Source organism: Drosophila ananassae, chromosome 2R (assembly GCF_017639315.1).
Source record: "Drosophila ananassae strain 14024-0371.13 chromosome 2R, ASM1763931v2, whole genome shotgun sequence".
NCBI classification, from domain to species: domain Eukaryota; kingdom Metazoa; phylum Arthropoda; class Insecta; order Diptera; family Drosophilidae; genus Drosophila; species Drosophila ananassae.
This window is the reverse complement of record NC_057928.1, coordinates 18,785,906-18,809,558: the sequence shown is the minus strand read 5'-3', so window position 1 is coordinate 18,809,558 and position 23,653 is coordinate 18,785,906. Positions and strand designations below refer to the sequence as shown.

Genomic DNA, 23,653 nt, shown 5'->3' with positions numbered 1-23,653 from the left:
TCTCCTTGAATATCCTTTCAGTATCCTCCCCGCATCTTAATTGTCTGCTCGGCAGTGGCATGGCATAAATTTATGCATTGCATTCTGCCGTCTGGAATATGTATCGCAATCTTGCTATCAAGCTGCCAGTGGCAGTGCTGCAACTGCAACTGCAACTGGAAGTGAAACTCCATGAATCCTTGTGAGCCTTGAATCCTTATTGGCCAAAGGTGACTGAAGCCAAACTACATATCCCCTGACGGAGATCCAAAATAAATGTTTGATAAGCATTCGATGTCATTCTATAAAGGATATCTCCCTCCTTGCACCTTGCATAGCAATTAAAATCAAGTCTTAAAGCAAATATTCGAAAACGTCAAAGAAATGTTTCGCCCACAGATTTATTTACACACACAGCAATTATCGAGAGATACCCCTGCGTCCCGTGGGTCATTCCATAAAATGTGAAAACTGTGCAGAAAAAAAAAGGATTCTCATGTGAAGTGTAAATAAGCGCCCTCTAAGTTATGGGCTCTAGTCAATTCCAAACACTCAAGGTGTCGATGCATGCTGGCACGAAACTCAAACTACGACTTAGTCCTGAATAGAGTTAGACCTGCCAGGATGGCAGGACGTGTTTTTTAGGTCCGTGTGTGGAGGTCCTGGCGAACCGGTACGTGAGGCACGTTCGTGCAGATATGTTTTGTACTCGGGGATGTGCATTTCATATTGACGTTAACATTTTCCTTCTCAGTTCCAGTTCCTGTTCCTGTAACGTGCTGCAATGCAAAATACAAAGCTGAAAGAAGAAAATACTAAGAAAAAATTAAGGATACACAGGACAAAAATAGAGCTAAGATGTTGGAGATGATTTGACCTACCATTTTTAGCTTATAATTTAAAGGCATCCTTTTTATAAGTCTCAGTTTCGCCCATAATGATCTGTTAATATTTCAAGGCTTTTTTTTTGTCCTGTGTAAGGACTAAGTAAAAGCTACGAGCTGGGATAAATAAGCAGATGGTAAAGGCAATCGGGGTGCCTCACTCACATTCAATATCTCACATCCTTACACCTTGCATTCCCGAACATCTCACTCCGCTCACACCAGGGGGGTGGCAGGAGTAGAGTCCTTGCACTGCATACATCATGTCCGGGGCCATTGTTGGTGCTTCTGCACGCGCCGCACGATTTTCCAAATAAATACAAATAACTTTGATTTTGTACCCCTCTCGGTGTGTCCCCTCTGGGTGTTGCGGGTGTCCTGGGCTCCCTTTTCCCAAACCCCAGCCCCAGACCGAATCCCAGAGCATGTGACGTTCAACAGAAGCATTCAAATTAAACTTTATTTGCCTTCCCCTGCCCGGACTTACCTTTGGGCGTTGCTCTGCTTAAAATTGCAGATTGCAGGCTTGATCACATTGCCGACCCAAGGCAGAGGCTTGCAAATGAACGTTGCCAAAGGAGCAGGAACAGGAGCAGGACCAGAGGCGGAGGCAGAGGTCCTGGAACTGGAGCCGGAGCTGGAGCTGGAGCCAGAGTCAGACAAACACACGGAACGTGCTGTGCATGCAATTGAGGAGATTTTTTGTGGGATTTCCTGCCCTGATACCAGCTAAAGGCACAATATGCTCCATAAATTGCCTTTGGCCTCTGCCTCAATATAAACGTGTATAGTTTTTCGGGTTGCATAGATATTTCCGAACCCGAACCCGCCAGCTCCAGCCCCAGCCCCAGCCCCAGCCAGGCAATAGTTTATGCTTCTGGCCCCAAAACAAATAAAATGGAAAATAATCCGAGACTAGATTCCAGGATACCACTGAGATACTAATTGTTAAGGACGCTTTAATTGCATTTCGAAGGACGATTAAAAAGGCGTATTTTAGGTATTCGACTGGCGTAGTACTTGTATTTTTATTAAGATCCTGAAATCAATAAAGCAATCAACTCACAGCCAACCATATGTCTGGCCAAAAATCCATCAAAGTTATGGGTTCTTTACAGGGTAGCGGAAACCATAAAACGACTCTTCGCTTGGTTAGGTTATTATTATTGTTTGTAGTTTCGTTTCGGTGCTCGCTTTTGTTTGTAATGTGAAAATAATCCTCGTGAAAGTTTCGTCCTGGCTGTGCCGGCAAAATCAAAGTATTAGCAAGGAGTTGCCTCGGCTTCTGTCTTATTTCTGCCACTGGCGGTGGCGGTGGCAACTTCCGTTGGGCGCCGTCATGGCCACGTGAGTCGAGACGAGAAACGAAAACATGGCTAGCTGAGAGGTATAAGGACTTGGCTAAAAAATGCACTTCAAAAAATACAGACTATACAGTTTTGGTTTAACAATTCTATCCCAAGAAAATGTCACTTCCCAAGAAACAGTGTTTAAAATAGATTCTTTGGAAAGTAAATACCTGTATTGTTGAGATATATTTTCTGTCAAAAACTATTCTCTCTCTTAAATTCAAGCAAAGTATTTTTTATTTAACCCTAAAGCATAAATAATTTATTAAAGTGTCTAGTAAACGTGAATGTGAACTTTTCACGTGCGCAATTTGTGTTTGTGTTTAGTTTGCTCCTTTTTGCGTAGGAGTGGGTGTTTGTCCTGTTTTATTCATACAGTATTCGACAGCATACCCACGACCATTTGCACTAGAAGCTATATACATATATCCACCATGTATATTTATATACAAAGTCGAACAACCCTTGTTCTGGCAGAACTCAAATTATATTTTTATGAGTCGGGACGTGGAGCGCCGTGGAGCGGCAGGACTATGTAAGGGCGAAGGGCAATGAAGTTACGGCACTTAATGATGTTGCTTAGCAAATTGAAGCAACTAAACACAAACATAATTGAAACAATTTTCTCATTATAATGACGACTACTACTATGATGATGATGGCGATGGAGAAAAACAAAAAAGAACTTGGGGAGAAACAGGTCTGGGAACACAGGAAGGCGGCGAAGCAGGTGCCGTTGACGCAAATTGTTTGGCTGCGATCCTGTCAAGGGCCCAGGTAAACAATGGGAGCAGCCAATGTCAACTAAATATGCGTCCTTCTTGGCAGAAAGGAAGATGAAGTGGGCGCCAGGAAGTCAGGGAAAAAGTTAAGCTTTTGCAAATAAAATAAGTATGAGTGGATGAGTTGGCACGGCTTGGGGTTAGCAAGTAGTTGGCGGGGAAAAATGGTGGAGAAAAGTTCGCCCCCGGGCGAGATTCCACGACTCGGCCTATCACAGGAAGTGCCAGGCAGCGCCGGAAGTTGTAACAAGTTAATGGCAGTTTTTCAAGAAGCCAACTACTGTCAGGTGCATTTAGCTGCAGATGCATAAGGCCCTACAAAAGACCAGAAATAGGAGAAGACAGGAGTCAGGAGGCGGGGAGAAAGGAGCTGGGAGCTAGGAGGCAGGAGCCAGAAGCAGCCAGCCAGGAGCATGGTTCGGTATCCCGGTTAAGTGCATTCAAGTTGGCACTCAAGTGCCGCCAAAGTGGCAGTCAACGTGGCCTAATAAAGTTGCTTAGGCGGACTTGGTGGGATTAAGTGGCTGCTGCTCCTGCTGCTGCTGCTTGCCTGCCAGGATAACGTTGTTGTCCTGGGAACACACACACCCGTTCGCCCCCTTCCCCTCAACATATTTACTTTAATACGCCTTTGTGCTCATCAGCCATTGTATTTGCCTGGCTTTTTGTGTGCCGGGCCATTAGCAGCTCAATTTACAAGACTCTGACTTTTGATATCGTCCACGGACTCTATACAGTCCATAGTCTCCATATCTGTGGCCCAAAACAATATTTGACATTTGGGTTTTGTTTTTGCGCCCTCTCTGTTTTTGTTTCTTCCACCCGGCATTCCGAATTTCCACTTCCCGGATTCCAGTTTGGCTAAAAGCTCTGGGGCGACAAGTGGACGGCTAATGGACCGGCGGAGAAGTGCAATTCGATATGGATGCGGGATGTGATCTCTCCGGAGGAAGAGGAGTAAGTGCAGAGAGAAAGGACTTAACTAAATAACAAGGTTAGAAAAGTTTAGATAAAAACTAGATAAGGCTTAGATAATAAGATAAGATAAGGCTTAGATAGATAAGATAGATAAGGCTTATTAGCTTAAAAATCTCCTAGAGATACTCGCCTTCTTAAAGTCTGCCATTTATCCTTCACATAGCCTAGTGTAAATATAGGTAATACTGTTCCCTGTACTTCCGCTAATAACTCCCAAGGATGAGGGAGGACGAGGGAACCACTTTCTGGCGTAGAACTTTGATACATTGGGCAAACACAAAGGGCATAAAAACAAAATCAAATTGCTTGCAAATAGCTAAATATAAGGATGGCGCAGGACGAGGCTTCGGCTTATTACTCCTCGGCGTTTTCAGGCAGGATATTGCCAGCGAACAAGGAACAAGTTTGCGTTTGGCAAATTAATAACAAAGCCTCGGTGTGGGTGTGTGCTTGTTCCTTGTTTGTTGTTGTCCTCCTACATCCTGCCAGATAGGACAATGTATGTGAGAAAGCTTCTCGGTGTGGGTGTGTGTGTGTGTAACGGGTAAGTAGGACTAATGCCTGCAGGTTGACGTACGTGCTGCGGCATTTTTATTAGGCATCCTCTTTTTACGAGCCCAGCTCCGAAGTCCTTTTAATGTTGAAGGCGGCGCCAGGATCCGCTGGAGCTGAAAGCCAAAAAGGAGTATGGACGGGGAGCTGTAGAGTTTCATGGCTCATAAAAGCAACAACACCACCCTCCATGCCCCATCCCTCAGGATCTGCCCTCTTGCATCAGAATTCTCTGCAAGAGTGAGTGTTACTTTTTGTTTAATTTAATTAGTTACGGCGGAGCCCATTCCCAGGATATCAGTGTTATTAGTAGAGGCATTTTATTGGTCGCATACCGTACAGGAACAATAACAATTAAGCACGGACGAGCTATGGCCCAGACCCAGGGATACCTATCAGGAAAAAAATGAAATTTAAAATTAGACAGGCTGGCCGAAGAATCGTAAAATCAGAATCAAATTCGAGCATACCCTCCATTAAAAATACCCCTCAATATCCTGGTGTATGTGTGTGTAGGAAGTGTATAAAAATGTCGCTCAATTAAAGTGTAGACACTTAAAATTCAACACTTAATTTCGTGCGTAAAATTAATGCCAAGCACATAATTAAATTATGTTAATTACGTACGACAAAGTCTATTAACAACGCACAGCCAGTCAGAGACGGACAAATTGGGATAGAAAGAGCTGGGGGGATAGAATGATACGGATAGGGACTGGGACAGGGACACGGACACGGACTTGACTGGAATCCCTTTTGGGCCAAAAAGGCCAAACATCAAATAACTTTCAATCAATTCCAATTAGGCCAGCTCCCTTTTGGCATAAAAATTGGATCCAGAATGGCACGACAATTTAATTTCAAGTTTAATGGCAAACAGCAGAAGGAATAACCACCAAGGAAGGTTGTTATCTCTCTCGATAGAAAGTAACCCCTTTCTTTCCTTTGTGGGGATGGGGAGCCAGGATATTGTAATAACAGCTGCCCGACACGGACGACTATCTGATCCTTGGAAATTTCACAGCAAAAGGACCCCCGAGCAGGAAAGAATAGAAAAGAAATAGACAGGAAAAGAAAAGGCAAGTCAAGCAACAAGGATACGAAAGGAAGGGAAACGGCCACGCAGCGTTGCATTTTGCAGTTAGCAACAATGGGGCATCGGTGGAAGCCACAATAAAAGCGTGCCACCACCGTGGTGGCCGGTGGTTGCCAGTGCAAGCTGAAATAAAAACCACAAAACACGCCAAACTCAAACTCAAGCCGAACTGTAACCCACACCCAGGATACCCATGGAGGATACCCATGGAGGACATGCAGCCAGTAGCTGTCCATCCGTTCGGGCATCTGACGATTCCGGAAGATTGAGATTGAGGTTGAGGTTGTGTTTGCCGGGTAAACCGAGTTCATTTTCAGTGCAAAAATTTAATCAAGGAGTGCAGCAAGGCGATCCAAGTGTCAGCAGCGTCGGTGGCATTTCTCACACCTCCAACTTAGTCGCTACTAACCCCTTCTACATCCCCTACTATCACTGCCACTGGCATCCCCCGTACTTCCACTGCCCACGCAGACCAAAATAGCCGGGGGTCCAGCCCCTTGCGTGTAATACGAGATTCGTTCAACATTTACAATAATTTTGTGATTCTTCCGACACTTTATGGCCCAAGCCAAGCTGACAGGCTACCCACTAAACTCGAACACTGGCTGTATAAGTGCACTGACAGAAAACTAGGAGGTTGGTGATTGTATTATAAACTTATGTAGTTTGAAGTCTTAATTTCACTAATTTTGTACCATCGAAATGCAGCCATCTAATACATATTATATATCATCTTTTCAGGAAGCAAAGATAACAAGAAAATCTTTGGCTTTTAAATGATAGTATAGTATAGTTAAGTATATTATAGTATAGTATAATATAATTTCTTAAAATATATAATAAATAATAGTAGATAGACCTTTCCCTTCATATATGTAATAAGAGAGTCTCTACTTAGTAGACCTACAAATAAGTTTAATTTTATGTTTAAAATTCCTCCTAAAATATTAATCCTTATTCTTGATTACTTTTCTCCCGGTGTCTATAGCCAGTGCACTACGTGGGCAAATGCCTTTCGACTATAATAGAGTGAAAGACTTTAAGCAAGCATCGCTATCGTCATCGCCATCACATCGCCATCACATCGCCATCGCCATTTCCATCGCCATCTCAGTATTAAGTTGCAAGAGCAAAAAGTTCCTGCCCAGGGTTTTCTGCTTGTAATGCAGACTAGTAGCAACGGAAAATGGAAAATGGAAAATTGGAACTCAACCATTGCAGCAGCTGACAATGCTCCCAGGAGCAGGAATGGAACCCCTTCAAAATAGACCCTCCCCCCCTAAAAAAATGTTATTTAAAAAAGTGCCATGCAATATTCGCCGGATGGAGCTGAGAAAACTTTTCGCAGTGACCTGAAAAACAAAATATTTTGGTTAATTCAATTTTTAGCTATGATTGTCCAAACGCAATTCTTGTTGAATTCAAATACTCAAGGGTTGCGACTGGGCATCGCGGCTCGAAATACGAATACAACGAAGAGAACCATTTCAGACTGGAATTAGGAATGAAAACTGTGATCTGGTTAGCCTGTAAGACATATTAAATTAGCTTAAATCGAATAAAGCATGAAATCAATATTTAAGAGGGAAAACTTTTGTTTAATAACATTGTTGGGAACATCAAACAAGTTTTCTAACACACAGAGCTTGTGAGCCACTTGGGTGGTAAGCCAAAAAGAAATTGTAGCCAAGTTAAAAGTAATATATTTTGTTCTCAACGAAACAAGTCAAGAATTTACATCAGAAACTTGCTTTATGAAAAGGGGGGTCAAAGACTGACTCTGCTATGGAAAACGTATTTTTCAAGCATCTTTTGACAAATTATGACCAGGATGCTCTCATGCTTGTGCTTTTCCCCACTTTGCTTTCCTGCTGGTGGTTTTTTTTTGGTAATTTTTTGTTCTTCCAAGAAAACTATGACTCCAAGTTGCCATGACAGCGTCGCCACATTATACAACAAGTGCTCGAAATAATAAAGTTAACAGCACTTTAATAGTTAGCTACTACACCCCCGACTTTTGCCTCCTGCCTCCAGCCAGGATGGGGGCAACCTCAGAAGCGGCAACATGTTGCCGGGCAACGGACATAAATGAGGGGCTTATCCTATCGAGCAGCACAACTTGAGCAATAAAATTGCTTTTATATACGAGGAGAGTCTTCGAGGGATTGGATGAAATATTCCCGGCATGCTCTCAGATATACAACCATTATGGACGGCAGCAGATAAATTTTCCACTTTGATTTTTGCGCTTAATAAAAATCAAATTTAAATGCGGCTGACAACGCACCAGAAAATAGAAGCCATGTGTGAACTGCCGGAGATGGGTGGAGCTGGGGACTCGACAAGGCATTTATGGGCAGCTGATGACATGGCTTCCAGCTTGGCGTGGCAGTTCCTCCTTTGCTGGAATGTGTAATAAACTTGGAGCATCTCCTACTTCGGCTTTATGGCCGGGCACATAAAAGGAAATCAAAGGAAGAAGCCATCTCCCCGAGAGAGTCAAAGAGTCGGAGCCACTAAATGGCAAATGGCCAGAAGTGGTGGTGCCGGAAAAAGAAAGACCGTAGAAGAAGAGTAGAGCATGGCCAGGCTAATAAGCTGCGAGGACCTCCTGGGCGTATGCTTAATATTTTGAGCCAGTTGGCGCTTATATAAATGCCCCTAGCTTCTAGCCAGTCGCCTCTTGCCCGTTGCCCGCTTCCCAGAGCACCAAAGCGGAAAGTTGTGCATAAATTCAATTAACTAAAAACATGCAAATGAAAAACTTTCTTTTTTTGCCTTATTTTGCGACAAAGCAGCGGGCGGAGAGTGGAAAAATGGTAAATGCAGCTCATTCGGATGCACAGAAGTGGCCTTCCTATCCGCCATCCATGCCGCACCAGCCCCCTCCTGGAAATGTTTTCTAATTATTTCTCTGGCTGCGAACATCCTTAGACAACTATGCGTGTATATCAGAAATATGGAATGCCATAATGTAACGAGTAATTGCGCAAAAAAGTAATAAAGAACGCGCCGTTACGCAAAAGGGGGGCGGCAGGATGGAGATGTGGGTGTGTCCTGGTCTGGCCAAAGGGCATGCAATCTGGCGAGGGGATAACGCAAGGACACTGCCGCCATAGCAGTTACGAGAACCGAGGACTGAGGACCGGGCAGAGCAACAAAAGTTGTCAACGGCAGCAATGGCAACTAAAACAAAGCCCTGCCCTGGGTTCGTGCAACGTGGCCGCAAAAAGTTCAAGCGCCGCTCACGCGCCCCTGCCACGTGATTTTGCTTTTGCTGGCAGCCCTACCCTGCCCTGCCCTGGCATCGTGGCATCCCGACATCCTGCAGCCGTCCTGTTGCTCCTGCGGGTGACTCGCCTCGTGGCCCAACCAAAAAGGATATTAATTTCCCAAAGGTGCCGTTTTTGCAGGCGAAAATCACGTAAAATGCGACCGAGCGGCTTGGAGTGGTGTGCGGGGAGAACGAGTCCTGGGACAACTTAACAACAGTCCTGGCAAAAACAACAAACAACCAAATAGCACACCGAACACCCTCGGCTGCAATTAGAAAGCTTTGCCCCGAACATTAAAAAAATGTTCTATAATAGGAAAGAATAGAAGGATAATTATAAGGATTGTAGCTTGAAAATCAATTAAAATTTAAACTTATATTTATAAATATTAAAGTAAGAGTCCATATTTTTTCTCTACACCCTCAAAACTCATAAGAAAGGCATTATACTCTTGATACCCTATCATCTATCAGCACCACGAAATAAAATTAAAACGAACGCACACAAATTAAAAACTTTCAATAGCAACAATTTTCATTTAAAAATTCAACACCAGGCTCTGGGACTCGCAGGATCAGCCGGGCAATGAGGAGGGTGGGGGATGGGCGAGGGAAAGGACCTGCCAGCCGCTTGTTGATGGCCATTGAAGTGGGGCGACAAACAGATTTATGAAAACTGAAAAATAACCATTGTAATTTGACTATGCGAATGCCAAAAAGGAGCAGTGTAGTCAGGATGTGGAGTGGCGAGTGCAGTGGATGGGGGCATGGAGTGGGCCGAAACAACAATTAAAACTATTTTGGCCAAAACAATATCGGGTGGCTGGCTGCCGACGCCGCTGGTTTTTAGTCCCGTTGCTCCAGTTGCAGTTGCACGAACGTTTTATTAGAATGCATCCTGGGGGTCAGACCGCAGCAGGGTTAGAAGACACCAGGAGGGGCAGCTGGGGAAGTTGGTGCAAGGACAGTGGCAAAGCTGATTGCTAGCCAGGATTTGGCTATGGGTAGCCATTCGCTCGGAATACCCTTGCTGCTGGATTATTAGAAAATTCTAGTTTAAATTCCAAGAGTTAAATGGTACTTTCCATTTTCCCCCCACAAGCTTAAAGGCTGTTTCAACTTCCAACTTAAAATATTCAAATAAACTCGCACAAAGGGTTAACCAAATTATCTAGGGTATTTCCTCCGTCGTCCTGCCGGCTTCCAGCTGCCCCGTCCTGACCTGGCGAGTCCTGTCCTGTTGTTTTGTCATTGCAGCTGTCTGTTTATTGTGCCAGCGTTGCAGAAATCCAAGGCGTGTCCTTTGGCCGGAGATAAAGTGGAATGGCTGCGGGCGAGGACAATGCGATTCCCATGGCTAAGCAGGAGCTTAGCAAAACAACAGATGTTGTCCTTTAAGTCGTGTATCCTTGGATTGCATTCATTCCGATAGCGCCAGTTCAATGAAACTCGAAAACTACTTCCCATATCAAATTTTTATTAGGTAGACAGGTAGCATTGATATTTATTTCTTTTTGGGTAGTTCTTGCATCATGAATCCTGGCGGTGGCGGGGGCTCCTTCAGGGAGGTGAGTCCGCCTTTGGGCTCGCTGGAGTATCGTCCATTGCGCGGCCCAGACGGCGGCAATTTGTCATTCTTGAGATCCTCCAGGATCTGTTTGACGCTCTTCTCGTCAAGGTCCTCGTAAAAGTCATCGTTGACCGACAATACCGGGGCATTCACACAAGCGCCCAAGCAGTAGTCGTCCTTGAGGGTGAACTGCATGTCCGGGCTGGTCTCGCCGTGCTTCAGCTTCAGAATCGTCTCGCACAAGGCATATATGTCATCCCCGCCGCGCAACTTGCAGGGAGTCGAGGTGCAGACGCGGATGACATATTTGCCGCGTGGCTTCATGAAGAACATGGTGTAGAACTGGGCCGCCTCGTAGGCCTTCATCGGGTCGATTTTGATGACGTCGGCCACGGCCTTGACGGCGCTGATCGAGAGCCAGCCCTGCTGCCGCTGGGCGATGTCCAGGAGCGGTATGAGGGCGCCCTTCCACTCCGCCTCCGGGTACCAGACCAGTAGCGCCTTGACGCGCCTCTTATTTTCCTCCGTAAACTTGAACTCCAGCGTCTCTCGCATCTGACAGGTGTCCAGTTTGTCCAGTTTGGCGGCCCGGAACCAGGATGAAGTGTGGTGAAGATATCTCAGGCTTCGGATAGAGCGCTTCATTTCTATAATTTTTAGTGGTGTATAGAAAGTGCATAGATAGAGCGCAGGTGGAGTAAGTTTTTCTGGTGTATGCCGGAGAGGGAGTATCTGATCGGATTCCGAATCAGTAATACGGATTCCTTATCATATGACATCTATGGAGACTATTAGGGCCTGCTAGATTCGTCTTTATAAAGCAGTTTATTTGGTTCTGAAACCTAGCGACCCATTTGAAAGTTCTTTAATAACTATTTTATCCCTTCAACGAACTTAATTAATTTCTAAGTCGACCGTTGCAGCGGACAATGCAATATGGTCATTAATTGGAGTGGACCAGCCATGACAACCTGGTTCGAGGGGGAGATGACATCTGGACAGCATCCAGGTCACAACATGCCAATCAAGTTGGAATGCCGCAAATTGTTTGAATTGCATGCCGCGCTTAATTGTCAATATAAGTTCATGTTAGCAAGGCTCTGTGGGTGTGGCTGTGTGGGTGTGGCATAAAGGATATTATTTTCCCAGACACTTTACAAAAGCCATCGCCCATCGTCAGCGTTATCATCAGCACCTGTCGTCCCTTGGCTCGTTTTCACACTCTTTATTATGGGTTATTAATGTTTTAGGGACTGTTCCCGGCCCGCACAAAAATAAAAAAGATTAAATCGTAAAACGCAGGCAGGCAGGCATTATGGCAGCCCGGTATCCGATCAAAATCCATAATAAACAATTAGGATAATGGCTATTCAAAGTGGCATTGGCTGCAGATAGCAGAGTGTTAATGTGGTAAGTACACATGTAATAAGCAGAAGCACATGTTGCCCCAAAAAAATGGGGTATAAATGGGGGTCTTTACCGAGTCTACATTAAATTAAATCTGTACAAGCCAAGCTATGCGCTACTACCAAAAATTCATAAAGTTCTCTAACCACTTCCACCTCACTCGATTTAAATGAAAAGTAGTTTTTCGGCCTTTGACCCACTTTTGCGGCACTTGCTATAACAGCCCGATAAACATACATATCTGCTGCAAACTCAGGCAACAAAGTGGTAACTGCAATTGGCCACTAAGTACTTTCCAAAGACTTTTGCATGGCAGTTCACATAATTCGTGTTGTGATAGTCTCGGCCTCGTTGACTCCGGCTCTCTGGAAAAACACAGAGAAAAACCAAAACACACAACTAGACCTGGCCCGGGGAGAAGCAGTTTTTGGGTTCGGGTTTTGTGCCCAAAACATAATTAAGTGCTTGCCGAGTTGTTGACTGAGGAGGGAATTTGTCATAACTGAGGGCGCAACTGCTGAGGCACAACCAGAACGAGAACCGTTGATGGTGTGTAGCTAAGTAGCAATAAATTTTACTTTTATGCCAAAAGAAGAAACTCTGGGGGGCTCAGCGAAAACAAGACCAGAAATCAGAAGTGCTAACGAAAGTTCCCCTTTGACCTCCAAGTGGCTCAACAAGTTGGCCAGAACACAAAACCAGAAGCAGAACCAGAATCCCCACCAGAAACTGGCCAGGAAGCCAGAGAAACCGAGCTGATGAAGTGGCAGTGGCCATTGGCCGGACTTTAGTTGAAGTTGGCCAGCGAATTGAACAAGAACTTGTGAAGTGGAAGCCAAAATTAAATCAAACATCAAACTGAATCGCAAAGTCATAAAGAAGCTGAGTCCTGGCTTCTGGACTCTGGAGTGTGGGGTCCTGGGTACTGAATCCTGCGGCAAAATGAATCGAAATGGGGCAAGAAGGAAGTGCCAAAAGTGTTAGCAACTTTGCCATATTTCTGCTACGGCTGCGGCTGTGGCTGCCACTGGTGCTTCTGTTGATTTTACAAAACTGTGGCCAAGCACGCAGCCGAAGGCGTGATGGATTAGCAAAGTTGGAGTTTAGCGAAACAGCTTCCCCGGTTTTTAATTTTGCAAAAATATACGAAAGTTTATATGCGCAACTGCTGCAGGGCGATGCTGAACCTGACCCAGCTACTGCCACTGCCACAGCTCCTTCTCCTCATCCTGTTTCTGAGGATAGGGGTCGTAGTCGGATCAGCGGGAAACCCTTTCACATTCTGGAGCAATTGCAGCAAGACTTTGAGGCCAAATGGCAAACAACCATGACAGTGAAACCTTTTAGCATATTGCAGCACTTGGACTTCGAGCAAGAGCACGAGTACCAGAAACTACAGAAGCGTCCCAACTCCAGTTTCCACATTCTACAGGCCCTCGACAGGGATCAGATAGCCTATGATCAGAAAACCACCTCCTCGAAACCCTTTCACGTCCTGCAACAACTGGAGAAGGATTTAGTGGCCAAGGAACAGAAAAGGACTACCACAAAACCCTTCACTATAGTGGGTGCTCTCATTAAGGACACGGTTAAGAAACTGGAAAAGGAAGGCTTCGAGACGCAGAAGCCTCAAAAGCCCAGCAGTGAAGTAGAAGCTCCGGCGGAGCACAAGGCAGAACTCAAGCCGGAGTCCCGGGCCAAGCAGAGTCAGAAGAGGCGGAGGAAGCGCATTCGCCGGAGACGCAAGAGGATCCGCCGACGACGCAAAAGGACTCGCCGCCGTCGCCGGAAGAAAAGAAAGAAGCGCCGGAAGAAGCGTAAGAAGAAGAGGCACAAGGGGGACAAGAAGAAAAAGAAGAAGAAGAAGGGAAAGCGGAAGCGAAAGAAGCAACAAAAGCCGGAGCATTCGGCGGAACACTCCATATTCCAACCGGGCCAAGTGATCTTTGCCAATCCCACTAAGAAACCCTATTACCACCACCCATATCCCCATCCGCCAGGATATCCGTATCCTGCCAACAACAACCAGTTGCAAACAATACCCACCGCCTTGCTGGCCACTCTGACAGCCGCCACGGCCACCACCACCACGAAGAAGCCCAAAACGGTGACCACCACTTTTCGTCCTTTCAGTAAGATCAAGTACCTCCTGCGGCACAACAGCATCTTCAAGAAGAAGAAAAAGGAATACCTCAGCCACGTGGGTCAGGTCCTGTACCCCTTCGTCAAGTTTGTGGCCTTCTTCACAGTCCTGAATCCCTTCACCCTGGGTGTGTTCCTTTTCACTTTGATTTCACCGGCGGTCTTCGGCTTCCTGGGCTTTGTGGCACTGAGTGTCCTGGTGAAGCCCTTCCTCCACCTGGTCTTCGGGGTGAAGAGAAACGTGGATGCCATCGATAGGAAAAGGTTCTTGGCCAACAAGCAGGCCGAGAGACTGAAGTTGGGCCTCCGGCCGGTGACCATTCACAAGCATTATTACCAGAATAGGCCGGTGGTCTCGACGCCTCCTGTAAAGCTCCGCCCGGTGGGTCACTGGCGGCGGGAGGGAGCAGATCGTGGAGCTCCTCCTTTGCCACCACCTGCTGTTTCTAGAGCACCACCTGGTCCATTTCTCCAGCCACCAGCCAGGAACCAATACAATCCTCTACTGCCCGAGCACAGAAGAGTCCTGAACACAAACTATGATTATGGTTGAGTTTTAACCATTCCTATTATTATTATAGTTCACTTGAGAGAAATGTAAATAAATATTTTCTTAGATAACGCTTTGTATGATATTTTATTAATATATTTAAAACTGCTCGTAAACTCTCGCTTCGAACATTGGTTAGCTCCTTCCACCCACAAGTCCTGGCTCCCGCGAAACCAGCTCCATACATACACATTCCATCTGATTAAGGCACTTCGGCTGCCACCTCGGGGACTCACTTTCACATGGCGCACACCACATGCCTCAAAATTAACATGTTTGGCGGTGGTGGTGCAAAAATTAACATAAGCCGAAGCCACCACCACCACCACCGCCATCTTCGCCACCGCTCTCGCTTGCGAGAACCAATTAAAAAGTTTTCGCCACGTGGTTTTCGCCTCACTCCTTGCTCCTTGCTCTAGGCTCCTGACTCAATTCACGGTATCGTAAACCATGCGATATATGTCCAGCTCGCGGAGATGCTGCAGCTGCTCGGCATAGCCCTCCTGGAGGAGAGCCTCCTCGACTGCGCCTTCGACCACGAGGACCTGGTGGAGGGGCAGGCTGAGCTGCAGGTCATTGCGCTCGAACAGCTTGCGGGCATCCCAGCGGAAAACTTTCACCGCATCACAGAAGGTCATGTGCCGGTGCACATACTCCTCCTGCGGACTGTAGATCAGGGCTTCCAAGGACGCCAGCAGGCGCATCACGATGAAGCGGCAGTAGCGACGCCGCACATACGAAATGGGCATGTCTTCCGCCTTCTGCCGCAGGAACCGCCGACTATTGACTGCCGGCCGGACGTAGCTGAACAGGGTGAGTCCCAAAATGATGGCCAGCTTGACTCCGGCAATGTTTATCATAATGGACAGGGCGCTGATGTCCTCCTGCACTACCATGTTGCGCCACCAGAGCAGATCGCACCCGTGCCGCACGTACGCCTGATCGAGAGCCGCCACCAGCAGGATAATGGTCATTGCGGCATGTCCTATGGAGTTATAATTACGCCTGAGGTGGCGAACCATGCGACGCCATATATCGTATTGCCAGGACATGCTGCGGATCCTGCAAAGAAATCCTGCAAAGTGGAGCGGATGTGTGGAGCTTCCTGACCTCAAAAAAACTGCGAAATTTTGAAACCGAATGGTTGAATGATCAAAGACAAAAAAAAAGCTGAAGTCTAACCTGTATTATACAATACTTTTACAAAATTACAAAACGCTTGTGAAAATTTTGAAACCTGGGGATTGCTTTCTCTTACATAACTTTGACACTTTGAAACCTAAAGGGAAGAGAGCATTTCAGATATATTTTTATCTTGAAGTGTTTATCGATTTCTGATAGAAAGGATCTGAACATTATCTCCCGCAGTATGACCAATTATTAGTCGTCATTTCCTTTAGAGTTTTATGAAAAGTTTGTATACTGGAAGCTCCTTTCATTTTTCTGCGGCTTTACTTTATTATTTTTATTTTTGTTTCATTGGCTGAAGATGGCTGTATTGGAACTGGGTTCGCACAATTCACAGAGCCAATATCAATTGCGCCTTTTGCAATTTGCAACATTTTGCAGGCCATCATAATGGAATCGCCTTGGGAACGTCATTTTGTGTGGCTCAAAACAAGTCGTTCGGTCGTCACCAGCACTGCACTCTATTGAGCTGGTGGAGATTGGAGGGGCAGGCGAGTGGGAAGCTCCAGGGCGAGGACAAGGAGCCCGGATAGTGGCATTTCCCCAAGCCCGCCCCATTGAAATACGAGCAGCAGAGTGCCAGGCAGCAAATAGAAGGAGTAATAATAAATAAAATTGTAGCCAATTCATAAGGATTTCGCATTTTGTCGCTTCAATCAGGCAATCGATGGTTTCCATACAGTGAGAGAAAAATGTTGAATTTCTAGAGAAATTAAAAGGATATAAAATATATTCTATTAATTAGCTATTAATTGACGAAAATATATATAATTCTTTACAGATTTAAATATCAGTTCATGTAAACTAAACCTTTTTTTTCTGTGTATAAAAAATGAGGGGCAAGGACTGCAGTGCAGGACCACAGGACAAGGCAAGCGACTGGCAAACAACATTCATTCATATTTGCCAAGTGCCGATTGAAGCTGCCTTTGCATTCCGTTGATCTCCTTCAATCCCCTGCTACTGCCACTGCCACGCCCACTAGCCCCCATCCGCCCACTACTGCCTGCCCCCCCCCCCCAAACGGGCCACCGCCTGAACAATGTGCGTATAAATAACGGATTTCCTGATATAAAATATTTGTAACGACATTTTCCCCGATTTATGTATTCACACACACAGGCACAGACACAGCCACACCCACGATGTCCTGGTTGCTGGAATAGTGAATATATATTGCATTGTGTCAGTATACTGAATGAGAATGTACCTACTTCTATATAGTGGCAGGATTGCTCCCACCTCCTGCCTGGTGCCTCCTGCCTGCTGGCACCTCCCCTGCCAATTGCTGCCACTCAGTCATGGCTGACAGTTATGGCTATATGGATACGGATATGGATATGGATATAGATATGGATAGGGACATGGATATCGATGTGCCGGGTAACGTCTTCGGATTGTAGCTGTCAACGCAGCATCAAATTTCAACCGATTTAAATGTGATGTTTAGAAGTGCACCGAAAAATTAAGTTAGTCATTAGATTAAATCATAGATTTGTTTTAGTCTAACTAATATTAAACATTTTTTATATAAACTAGGGCATCCTAGCCTTAATTATGTAACACATTTTAAATAAATAGCTCTTTTAAAACATATTATATTTTGATGTTCTCTCAGTGGAGCAAAAAGCAGTGGATTGATGATGCCCAGACTCAGTTTCAGTTTCTCTGGCAGATGCACTTGCCGTGGGAGGTTCATAAATCACAGTCATGCACGTGTTAATATCCTTGAATGCTATCCTGCAAACCCTCATTGTTGTTAGCGGATATCACACTCGCACAAAAGGTAAATGCCACTTTTGGGCAGGAGGCAAAAGGAGGGATATCCTGTTCTGAAGGCGGACAAATAGTCGGAGGTCAGGCCACAAATGATGCGCCGGTTGAGAGCACAATTTTCAAATGATTGACAACGCAATTATGCCACAACTTGATTCATTAAATTATATTAAGGATAGTGGTGTTTTAAAGGACTTAATTAAAATATTATTTATGTATTCTTTATATTAGAAACTTATTAGGCAAATTATATTTTCCAACATAAGCTCATCGCATAGAATTCAAAAAAGTAAAGTAGGAAAAGGCACCTTGTATGATCTGAAAAATTTCATAAATTTAAGCTACTAATCTTGATTTCTGTTCTTAGTATAACCTACCTTAAGAACAGTGGTTAAAGTTATTCGAAAATACTTCAGGCCAGTGACAAAAAAAGGTTTCGAATTAAGTTGGATGGCCAGGGTTAGAAGTCTCATGAGTCTACGATTCTCCTCAATATTTTCCGATTTGTGGACCACCTGCTCCCAGTCGGCCGTATAATACATCATTCCCATTGTATCGGTCTGGAAATTTATAGACTCAATAAAAAATATGGAAAGAATTGAAAGGAAAACCCACCGTTTGCAGAAGAATAGAACCGAGCATGCCGAGAGCCAGGAGCTCCATGAATTTGGCCAAGAACCAGACTATGTAGGCCACATTGTTTATGGGACTCTTGAAAAGGAAGTTAATAGGCTTTTAAGCCAATTTTCCAAATCTCAACCTACCGTATATGCCTTGAAAAACAAAGCACAGAGCAGGGCAGCGCTAAACAGGAACATTATGAAGAGGCGAAAGCTGAACTCCTCCTCCACTTGCTCGCCAAAGTCCCGGAGAGCGGCATTTCGTCGCAGGATGTGGGTTAAGGCCCGTCTGTATTTGGTGGCAATCTCCAGACCCTGGGACTCCACCAACAAGTGACTGGCTGAGCGACGAAGGTCCTGGCCCAGCTGAACAAAGCGGGCATTGAGGTGCATCATGAGTTCGCCCAGGACATTCAGCTCCCCGAAGAGCATGCTCGTGATGATGACGCCCACCCAGAAGTTGAGCACCAGCAGGGGGATAAAGACTGGCAGCCAGGTATTATCGAAGGGATACACCTGCTTGTAGAGCATATCCCGGCGATGAAAGACGACATTCTGGATGGGAACCACCAGGAAGTTGAGCAAGGCCAGCAGGTACACCACCGAGTTAATCCTTGTGGGCAGCATTTGGCTCTGAATCCTGGAAAACAACTCTGGTTCCTCCTTCTCACTCACATAGATCTCCCTGTAAAATCGCTGCAATAGGACTCGAAATTGATCCTTGTGCATGGCTAGCTGGAAACTGCGAATTTGCATCTCCACCAGGATCAGATATGTAGGCATGCCCGCCAGCATGTTGTCCATGTCCTGCCAATTGGCAATCAGGTAATGAAAGTCCACCTCGTTGTGCTCGCAGAAAACGAGAAAGCCGAGGAAAATAAGGAATTTATCCAGCCATACTGCCCACCGAGATGAGCCCTCCTCCAGGGGCCAGGATATGTGATTAAGGATCCGATACAAAGACACCGGCCAGGGCATCGGAGCAAGAGCTCCATCCGCCAGCCGAGGACGATAGCGTTTGCCCGACAACATGTCCGCAGGTTGTCCTGGCCTCCTGTCCCAGGATGAACTCCCATTTATATTCTAATTTTAATTGCCGCCAGCCTGATGAAATATTAAATTCAGGCCCCAGTCATAAATTATTCAGATTCATTTGCGTTTGTCAAAATCGAAATCGAAACCACAACCAAAAGCCAGAGCCCGGGCCAAAATCAACCCCAAAGACCGGGCTTCCCATTGCTGATTTCAGTTCGATTAACAATGCCACTCAAGTGCCAAAGTTTCGAGTTAATTGATGTAATTATAAAAGCAAGAGGAAGTTTATTTTTCTTAACAATCAAATCCTTTTGCGGCCAACCGCAAGTAATGCACACAAATTTTAATTAAATATCAAATAATAAACTTGAATTTCCAGAGTTTCTTTGGGTCTTTAGGCTTGAAATTAAGACAACAAATGTATTTTCTTATCCCAGTTCCGTGTTGCATTGTTTTAAGAGTATTAATTACAGCTACACAGAGTAGTTCGTCCTGTATTGAAAAGTCAACATTTTAAAACACATTTTGACCAGCATCTCGGTTAGTTTTCAGACAATATTTCAGCTATTTTCCAACCAAATTTAAAAGAGCGTGTCATTAATAAATCAGGGTTTCAAGCTCCTCTGATCTGCATTAAAAATATTGGAAATAAAAGGATAAACATTTTGATCCATTTTTGACCAAAATCCATGATGTTACCCCTTAGAAAAATTGTAAAAATCCGGTCCGATTTTAGGTTGCTAGATTTTGATGAGGAATGATGGTACTCAAAGATACAAGGTCGGTATGACCTTCTGCGATCGGATGAATATTGGCCAAGTTATGAAGTATAATGTCCGACGATCTGCCACATATTTACATTTTTTTGGAGCAGATCATCAACATTAACTAACAACTTTCACATTAATGCCAAAAAACGTTTAAAAAAAGACCAAGACATTTAAAAACCGGAAAGAATAGCTCCTTTAGACCAGAGTTAAATCTTATACATCCTTATAGTTCTAGGGGTATATGGGATATAGTTTGTTGATCGCAGATTGGAGCTCTTAAATTCCAAAAAACCAACAACCTTCTAATCGAAAAGACATAAAATTTATGTAAATTCCAATCGCATAGGTGTGCCAGCTAATAAAATAATATTGTGAAATTGGCCCTGACACACTGACTGACAGATACACGCAGGTGAAACAGGACCAAGGACTCACTGCCGTGGAAAGAAGTTCTTTCGAGCAGCGCCCCAAAGCATGCACCTGGGAGCAGATGACTGCTCATGTGTATGTGTGAGGGATAGTGAGTTTCCGGGGACAAGGACTCGCCACATCCTGGTCATATCAAAGGACGACCGAAAAGGCGTCGGAGCAGAGCAAATTCAATTCACTACTGTTGATTCTGGCTGCCACCCTGGTGTTGTTCTTTTTGTTTGATAAAAGGATGAAAGCCGGTCGGGGGTCGGAGGAAAAGGCCAAACAACAAGGAAGGAGGAGCCGGAAAAAACCCAAATAATATTAATATGCAAATTGAGTTTTTTAGTTGAGTGATCTAAGCGGATAACCGAGGGCCAAGTCAAGGCGAACCGAAGGCCTCCTGAGGCTCCCACAGGCAGACAGACAGGCTGGCAGGCAACCAGGCAGCCGAAGGATGTGCCTGGATGGGGGGTTGGGATACCGCCCCTTGGGGTATTTTGTTTTTGCTTTATTGATTGCCCCCTCGTACACGTTCTAACTCGTATCTGGAGCATACAGTTCGGTTTAAATGCCAGTCTCGAATCAATTGAAATCATATTTTATTAAACGTTTACGGGGCCATTTTCCACAGCCGCCACAGGCACTGGCGGGCGGTGTGGGCGGCGTTGGAATCGAAAAGGAAAATATTTACAAAAAGTCACCCAAGCCCCGCCAGCGGCACCGAACGCATCAAATATAAACACATAAAAAACATTATTCGTACCTACAAACATATAAACATAAATCTATATCTGGCGGCCATCGGCAAACTCTGAACAGATTCGCCAGCTTTTTTTTTACTTTCCTTCAGCGGGAAAACAAATTCCGAAAAGAAAATTGAAATTGAAAAGAGCCAAACAGCCAACGAGCCACCCACCCATCCAGTCAGGCAGCCAAGCCATCCTGGGAAAGATTGAAGGCAAACACTGGCAGGACCTGCGAAAAGGCACGAACTACAGAGTACTGGATCTGCAGCAGTCTGGCAAAATAGCGCCCGAAGGATTGGCCAAATGTCACGCAACTTTCCGCCATTGAAAGGATTCCCAGCCAGAGAGTTTACACAACTCTTGGAATATTCCAAGGTAACGACAAAGCAAACCCCAAACCGAAAAGTCCAGCCCCGGGAGCAATTGATTTATAATTACGACAGCGGCAGCCCAGGAACAGCGGCCGGAAGTGGGCCAACAAAGCCGTTTGGCGGATTTGCTCAATTAGCCAACTCAGACATGAAACCGAGGCGTAGTGAAATCGAAACTGTGACCGAAATCGCCAAGGGTTTCAATTGGTTATCAAACACACGGAAAGAAAAGCATATGTGAGTTATTAACATAAAGATAGTTAAGGTTTTACTCAAAAAGATAAGCCTTAAGATGAAATTTCAAGGATTTATTCAGGAAACTTTAAGATATGTTAAATATATACATAAATACAAATTTAATATATTATTTTTCCACTGTAATGCTCCCCCGCATTGCGTAATTTCCGGCGGCCAATTTGGTTTACCTTTCCGATTTTTCTTTCAAGTTGGCTGCGCCTCCTTCTCTCATTTTTCCACCTGTGGCACACGGGGCGTATGAGTGACCAGATATTCTGTTTTCCATGAAAATCTCCGACGGCGCCTTTGTCGGCCTCTGTCTGCCTAGCAATATGTAAAATATATGCAAATTGGTTTATTTTCATATGGCAGGACTAGCAGGGCCCTGGCCCTAGGCGGAATTTTTTTTGAAACAGGGCACGTGTGTCGTCAGGACATCGAAAAAATATAGCAGGACGGAAAAATTTAAGGTAAAATATGCTGACCCAGGGGGTAGGGGGCTCTCGGCCATTGTCTAGACATAATTGGCAGCCGGCTCGCAGATCTGGTCAGTGTTACGACAAAAGGAAGAGTCGCTCGACGGATATTTGTTTTCAGCAAAAATTCCACGAAGCCCAGGGACTCGTGTTGAAGTCATTAAATTTAATGGCAAAATGTTATCCTGATTAAACATATTTTCTTCGCAGAAGAAGGCGAAACTTTTCGCCCAGGAATATGGGAATTTTAGGCTTTAAAGCCCATAACATGTATCAGCACCCTTCTCTGGAAGAATCTTTAGCATTCATATCAAGTCCGCCCACTGATTTCGGATTTGGAACATGATTCCTAAACTATTAAAGATACATAAGCGGGGGGGTTGCCTGAAATATTCACAAAAAGCTGAATAAAAAGGAGCCAAAGGGAAAGGAAGCCCACACACATCCTGGCGGCTCCTCACAAACGCCTCTGAATAATTAAAAGGTTCTGGCATGCCGAAGGTTGAGGCTACACAGGAGCACAAACACTTTCGGGACGCATATCCTTGATGATCCGATTGAACCGAGGATATGGGAAACGGCAGCAAGAAAGCTGCAAATCGAACACGCAGGTTTACATCCGCCTAATCCCGTTGTCAGACTGGCTGGCCCGAGGCTGGCTGACTTCCAGGCCACGAAACCTTCAAGGACCTCCCATCCACTTTTACCTTTTTTTTTCTGGTTGCGTTTTGGAGCCCGGAGGTCCTGCCGAAAAGCCTCAAGCATGTCCGTTATTTTGTTTACAAGAAAACATAAATCTCGACTCTCGTGCGGCCGGCTGGAGTATGTCTGTGTGCGGTCGAAAGGATATGCCGCTGCCGTGTGAAATGGAACATATCATCACATCCCCACATCCTGGCATCTCCGCATATGTGTGCGGGTGTTAGGGTTACAGACACACAGACACACAACAACAAAAAAAAAAGGGTTAAGGATGAGTCCTTCGGCTGGTGGGGGGCGATGGGGCTATGGTTTGCACGCGTCAACTGTAAAATCCTTTTGACATGCAACCGGCCACTCTTTGGCCCGAAGTCCTCCCGACAGTGGCCATAAAAAATGTGCGCCCTGATCCGGAGTGAGTGGGCTTTAGAAGCGGGAATCCAATTATAAAGAATTTTAAACTATGTAGCGTGAACAGGACACTTAAAGTGGGCAAAAAGCCAGTTTATTAGCGAATGTATCTCCCACACACTCTCGCAAAGGATATGTGTCTCGGCAAGTGTGTCTGTGTGTGTGTGTGTGGGAAAGTTATTAAAAGGCAGCAAGTTGTGACGGGCACAATCAGTCAAGGACTCAGCCAGCTGATCTCCATGCTGTGGACCACCACTCCCCGCCCGGGTCACTGTATAAAAATTGACGTGAAATTTATACGCCATTCCTTGTTTGGCGTAAGTTGAAGGAAAAAATATAGCAACAAT

General features: G+C 45.2%; 4 protein-coding genes across 4 annotated transcripts; 1 reads left to right on the top strand and 3 right to left on the bottom strand.

Annotated features, from left to right (window-relative positions):
* Positions 1-10,087: 10,087 nt before the first annotated feature.
* On the bottom strand, positions 10,088-11,252 carry LOC6506957 (NADH-quinone oxidoreductase subunit E). Its single transcript, XM_001956888.4, has one exon. The coding sequence runs from the start codon at positions 11,107-11,109 to the stop codon at positions 10,399-10,401; it is 711 nt and encodes a 236-aa protein (XP_001956924.1). The 5' UTR covers positions 11,110-11,252; the 3' UTR covers positions 10,088-10,398.
* A 1,571-nt stretch (positions 11,253-12,823) lies between these two features.
* LOC6493041 lies at positions 12,824-14,628 on the top strand. The gene has a single exon (XM_001956889.4). The coding sequence runs from the start codon at positions 12,824-12,826 to the stop codon at positions 14,564-14,566; it is 1,743 nt and encodes a 580-aa protein (XP_001956925.3). The 3' UTR covers positions 14,567-14,628.
* Positions 14,622-15,850, bottom strand: LOC6506956. The gene has a single exon (XM_001956890.4). The coding sequence runs from the start codon at positions 15,613-15,615 to the stop codon at positions 14,992-14,994; it is 624 nt and encodes a 207-aa protein (XP_001956926.2). The 5' UTR covers positions 15,616-15,850; the 3' UTR covers positions 14,622-14,991.
* A 1,213-nt stretch (positions 15,851-17,063) lies between these two features.
* LOC6506955 (odorant receptor 74a) lies at positions 17,064-19,288 on the bottom strand. Its single transcript, XM_032454919.2, has 4 exons — positions 18,292-19,288; positions 18,143-18,238; positions 17,905-18,087; positions 17,064-17,069 (listed from the first exon to the last, which is right to left on the bottom strand). The coding sequence occupies exons 1-4, from the start codon at positions 19,177-19,179 to the stop codon at positions 17,064-17,066; spliced, it is 1,173 nt and encodes a 390-aa protein (XP_032310810.1). The 5' UTR covers positions 19,180-19,288.
* Positions 19,289-23,653: the final 4,365 nt, after the last annotated feature.